The sequence below is a fragment of the Lathamus discolor genome, chromosome 2 (assembly GCF_037157495.1).
Source record: "Lathamus discolor isolate bLatDis1 chromosome 2, bLatDis1.hap1, whole genome shotgun sequence".
NCBI lineage: Eukaryota > Metazoa > Chordata > Aves > Psittaciformes > Psittacidae > Lathamus > Lathamus discolor.
The window spans coordinates 116,677,579-116,683,578 of record NC_088885.1 but is presented as its reverse complement, the minus strand read 5'-3'; the positions used below and the strand labels follow the sequence as shown (position 1 = coordinate 116,683,578).

Sequence of the window (6,000 nt, the reverse complement as noted above, 5' to 3'; positions counted from 1 at the left end):
CAACCACTTGGCCACAGGTGCTGCTCAGTACCATGCTCAAAGTGCTGCAGAAAGCGGTGGAAGGAGTTCTCTTGCATGGAGGTGAAGGAGTCAGTGTGGGTGAAACAAGCACTAGTTGCTGTGCCACAGGGACATATTTTCTTTCCCTACTGAAAAAACACTCGCTTGGGCTCCATGGAACAGGACTTCCAAACCCCAGATAAGCCACAAACATGATGCTCCATAAGTTACTTTTAAAAATCTTTTTAATGAAGAAATAATTCCATTCCAAAATATAGACACACAATTAAATAGTTTAATCACTTCAAAATATAACGTCCCCAGTAGGTTCCAACACACACACACAACAATACTTAACAGCAATACAAAAACCCCATACAATAGCAGTTCTGTTACAATACCAATGAATATCATGACATCTTTAGTGTCTGTATCTGTCTCAAGTGGTGTCAAGTACAGTAGTTTCAAAAATGTCTTACAGTTAGTAGCCTCAAGATGTAACTCTTCATACTTTCTTTTTTTTGGTTCAAATGTGAAAATGCCCTTTTGTCTTCAGGACACAGTGGAGTGCTTGTTGTTCACAGCTCCATCTGCTGAATTGAACCAACGTGATTGCAGCAACCCAAGGTTGCAATATTTACAAGGTCTATCTACAGTAATTGCCGAGAACCAATCAGGGTGGGAGAAGATGACTGAAAGTAAAGGCAGACACACTTATGATAAATTATGATGCAACAATCTGGCTCATGCATATAAGAAAATACATATTATATCACAACAAAGGCCACACACCTTTTTTATGCAGTTTAGATAACATTACTACTTACAGACAACCCATTCTCCACCTTCGCTTTGGACATTCAAGGACCTTATAAATCTTCACATCCCTGTCTCCTGATTGCAAACACTGGTTTTCCTCCAGTGACAGTAAAACCACCTGGAGTTTTGACTGCTGTGGTGGGCCACTGGTAGTTAAGAGAAGGCCCGTGCCAGGGACTTCTTCTGTAACTCTGTTTTAATGACCGAAAACCACAACCAAAACAATATTCAACAAACAGACAAAGACCAGCTGGGTGAAGACGCAGCCAGCTCAACAGTTGGGAAATGCTTAAAATAGATATTTGGAGAGCCAAGTAAGAGGTGCTTCATCTCAGGGCTCTAGGGTGTAAGGGAGCCCAAGCTCTGCTGGGGATCACTTTGTTGGCACCAGCTTGAAAGAAAGGCTCTTGATTCGTCAACTTTTGCCTTACTCTTAGTCCTTGCAATGGATTTATTCTATTGCATCTATTTTAAGCATAGCGATAATGAGCACGCAGACACTAAAATGACAGTACAGGAAGGATCTATTACTCTGGGTACAGTTAGACATGACATGGGTTGAATTAGTCAGCCATTGCTTGTAGCTGTATTCTAGCTTGATTTATTTCTGTTCAGGAAATGCTCGTGTGGAATCCTGAGCTGACAGCAATGTCTGCTGATTCACTGGAGTAGCTTAAACATGGAGTGCTAGGCACTAGTGGAGGCTAACCCATTCCTGAGAGGAGGCTGGAGGAGGGGGCATCAGAGGATATGGTGCCTGCCTGCCTTGCCAGGATGGCACATACCCCAGGAGCAAAGACCAGTGATTGCAGAAATGAAAAGCTTACATAAAGATATCTGGATGCCTTAGTATGCATTTAGATGCCTCAGACCAAGCTCAGATATGCAAGGAGAGGCGGACAAGAGATCTGCATAAGCAATAATACAATATGAAAGTGAAAAATGGCAGCAGCTCTTTCATACAGATACTCATCCCCTAACACATAGTGCCCAGGGAAACAGCCACTAGCCTAGAGCATGCATGCAAACAAGTGGACTTACTGGGTCGAGCTACACTGCAATCTCACATAAACACGGCAGCACACATCCACGTCACCATGAAAGCAAGGACAGACAAACCATGATAACCTGCTTTAGATGGGTACCTCATCACTCACTGTAGGCAGACTGTGCTGGTGTGAAATATCTGTATGAAACACTACTGTTTTCAGGGCTGTTAGTGTCACTTCAGGTCAGCCAGATACTGGAAGCCTAATACTGTGCCTTAGGGCAGTAAAATTACATGAGCACAGAGGTCATCCCAACCTAACACAATGTGCTCCTCAGGAGGGCTGAGCATGTAACATTGCACTGTGTTACTGACCGGCTTCTGGTCTAGCTGTTCCTGGCCTGGCTCTGATTTTTTGCATGGCAGTGCTATGTGCCATATACACATACTCTTTATTTCCAAGCAATATGCTGGGGGGAGGATGTTACAGACAGTTTGTTTGTGTCAGTCCCTGCTCTGTAGGTATCTGTAGGTTTGTAGTCACGGCAGAGCAAACGCTTTTGAGCTAGCAGTATCACTGCCTCATCCAAAATGGCCAGGTAAGTCTCTTTTCCCCTGAAATGCCTTTATACCAGAAAAGTACTAAACTGGACAAAACTCCAGTTCTGTAACTGTATGCCTGTCCTTCCGACAAATTCCACCACTTCTCTTGTGCTTTTCACTGATAGCTATTTCTCCATCCAGCTCTGAAAGAGTCTCACTACACATTTCCAAGAGTGCATGCAGAACACCTGGTGGCTGGCTAAGGCAATACACATTCGGAAAGAAAAAGAACAGTTGCAAGCGCACTTTAAGCCTGTACATTTAAAGCTGAAGGCCTCAAAAATAACATCTGGGGTGGGGAGAGGAGGGGCGGAGAGATGGAAAGAGTCGTTTTGTTGAACACATGCTTACTAAAGCTAAAACATCAATGAAACAATACCATGGAGGATTATACGTAACATCAGTCAGTTCAGGGATCTTATGGCACCTGTGGTTTATAAACAGCTTTAGCAACGAGTATTTCAAAACATAGTTCACAGTTTTAAGAAGATCTGTGCTGATTTAAAAACTAGATTCTATATCATTTGAATGTCACCTTTTGTATATGGTATCTATTTGGAAAAAAAATATTTACACTAACTTCTATGGCTGATTTGTTAGATTACTTTGAAAGAAACATTCCTAAGTTACACATTAGCCCTAAATTAGTGAAGTTCTTTTTTATTCTTATTAATCATATTATTATAATTATTATTTTAGTACATTTTTCGTAAGTCTTAATTTAAAGACTCGCAAACAAATTGCAAATATAGTCTGGTACTTTTTTTTTTTGGGCTACTACATATATACACTCAGGAGTATAATCATTCAGTGTTAAATGCATAATTGTAGCTTTTTATTTCTTCTGTGGAAAAAATGTACAGTGTATAGTAAACTGAGCTACTAAAATCTCAAAGTATTCAGAAATCAAGTTTCTATCTATAAACAGTATTGTCATTGTAAACTGAACAGGTTCAATATCATGTGCAAAGGGTTTACGTGAGTTATTAATACCGCTATCCTTTGTAACAGCAGTACTTACGTCAGTCTGTTTTCTTCACCGGTAATGAGCCATGTTACAGAAGATGTAGCTAATGTAAGTTAGCTTTAAACAAAAGTCTTGTTGTCAAAAACACACATCTACAAACTACAACTCTTAGAACAAAAGTACTGTGCTACAGTCCTCAGAACTTAGTTATGTGATTTTTTTGTCAAGAGACGCTGCACCTCTTGGTTCCACTCTTCTGTGAAGTTTGCAGCTGAGTTTTCTTCATCGTCTGTCCGAAAGCAGCTCTCCTCATCATCAGTTCTTACATAGCTTTCATTGTCTGTCTGACTGCAGCTTGCCTGTTGAGAAATGTGGAGGGAAGGCTTTTAAACAGTGCTGGTTTAAGATGATGCACCCACACAGGTAGAGCAAGTATAGCCTCTGCCTGCTGCTTTATTGAGGAAAAAAAAAGAGGAGCTGGACAACTCCTGTGGTTATACCTGAAAAAAAGTGAAAAATCCATTCTACCTAGGTGAGACAGGTATTTGAGCTGTAAACAGAAAGTTTCAGGGCACGTGGGAAGTTGGAAACTTCTTACCAGGGCTGAGAAGACTGTCGCCTGCTCTGCTGTGGGAACCTGGGGTGACTCAGTCTGTACTGACAGAGATTTGCAGATGTTCCCTTTTTACCCTTCCATTTTTCTCTACAAATAGATTACTGCTGGTGAATTCATGGATTATTCCCCTTGTGTGCAGCGTTCAGCCACTCAGTTAAGAGTCACTCACCATCACGAGCTTCCTCTCGCATGTAAACATCTCTCCTTTGATTTACATGTATTGGTATGTTTTACTGTGTCTAAAAAGAAATGTAGTTACTTAAAGAACAATTCTGGGTGTTACAGCTCACAATCAGCCTAATCTGCTGGGGCACCAGTTTCTCCCAGTGCTCCTCCATATCCTGGAACATCAGTAAGTATCTTAAATTCCTATATTGGAGGCGTGAAAGTTTTAGTTGGTAATGGAAAATGCTTGATAAACACTGCTGCTCTTTCTCAGAACCATGTCAGGATGCAGAGTCAGGTAATAAGGCAAACTTTTGCTTTTGGACATCTATCATAAAGGTACTGTTTACACACTTGACCCTTTCAAAGTTAAGGAGATCATCATCCTTTTCCTCTTGAACCACCTCAGACAGAAATCCAACCTGCACTGCATGAGATACGGTAACAACAGCACAAAAGCCCAAACACCACTGACATGAATTCTTTTCTGCTTATTTCAGATATAAAGCTGGCTTACAAGACAAGACATGAAATGCAAATTACTTCAGTAAAACAAGAGTTAAATTAAAGCTGATGAATGAAGAAAGGTCAGGTAGTTTTTCTTTCTTCTTCTCCTTCCTAGACACCATTTGATTGTATTAATTATTCAAGCACAAATGCTTCCATCCAATTCTTTAATACCTAAGCATGCCAAATGGTATGATGATCTTAATTTAATATCTCCTTGTGTCAGGCAGTTGCAGAAGACCTAGCATTAACATTTTGTTGATAAATGGAAAGGAAACCTGCACTGCAAGCCTAATGAGAGGTTCATAAAAAATTTCTGAGGTACATTTTAAAAGAGTATTATTTAGAAATCAGCCATCATCTGTACTGCTTAAGTCTGATTTAGAACCCTTAATAAGGGCACATTTCGCTCTTCTCGATTCAGCCAAAAAAGAGCAAATGAAAGGCATGGAAGAGGTCAGCTCTCAATTGCCTGAGACTGATTTTTAAAGAATCAGTTTCAGGGTTATGTAAATATAGGTACCTCTTGTATTTCTTGATGGTATCATTATAAACCATGAGAGTAAAATCAGAGTGGCTCATGGATGCACTAAGATGCATTGATAGTACTGCTAAGTATTTGGGTTTACTTTGAATTTTCTGGATAAATTACTTCTCCTTAGTGGAGCATGGGGAGGGTTGGTTATTCTGATTTCTCTCAAGGCTGTTCACAGCCAGCACTGGGATAGAGATTTTCATACAATAAATAATGAGTACTAATGAACCTCAGAGCTCCAAATTCACTACAGCATTTTGGAAATGGTAGAATCACTTGCAAGTTGAGACTCAGTATCATCCGTCATGTTATAAAACTGTTTCTTGACCTTTCTGTATCTTAACTCACAGGTTCTTTTCTGTTCTTATACTTTTCTGTTATTGACCATTCAGGGATTTTTGAAATCCATCCCTCCTGATCCTTATGTAATTTCAGAATTAAATTCACAAAACTAAAGCTGCTTCTTCCCAGTCAACTCGGTCACAGTTCTTTTACAGCTTTTTTACGCCTACATGCTAGGAAGAGGAGGACTTAAGGAGAAAAATACAGAAGAAAACCAAAATATAGCTGAGTGAATGTAGCAGGCATTTTTGAATATTGTTGTGCTGTCAGCCTGCTGCTATTTTCAAATGGAATGGTCCACATAATGCTGGTTTTTAATGTATATGTTCAGAAACAAACCCAAACCAGAATGAGTTGCTGAATCATTTGGCTTATGGATCTGCACAGTTCATCCAGTGCCTGCATCCTGGTTCTTCACTGCATGACTGACCTGCGAGGAAGAGGCTGGAGGAACTGGC

The 6,000-nt window shown here is 40.2% G+C and overlaps 1 protein-coding gene across 15 annotated transcripts in view; it reads right to left on the bottom strand.

Annotated features, from left to right (window-relative positions):
• Positions 1-227: 227 nt before the first annotated feature.
• Positions 228-6,000, bottom strand: part of DTNA (dystrobrevin alpha) — a 231,068-nt gene continuing 225,295 nt past the window's right edge. For 14 of the 15 annotated variants that reach the window (XM_065668201.1, XM_065668202.1, XM_065668216.1 and 11 more), the window contains one exon: positions 228-3,736. In XM_065668201.1, coding sequence (XP_065524273.1) covers positions 3,581-3,736 — 156 coding nt within the window. In that variant the 3' untranslated portion in view covers positions 228-3,580. The remainder of the gene's footprint in view (positions 3,737-6,000) is intronic. The other variant, XM_065668210.1, reaches the window with a different exon arrangement.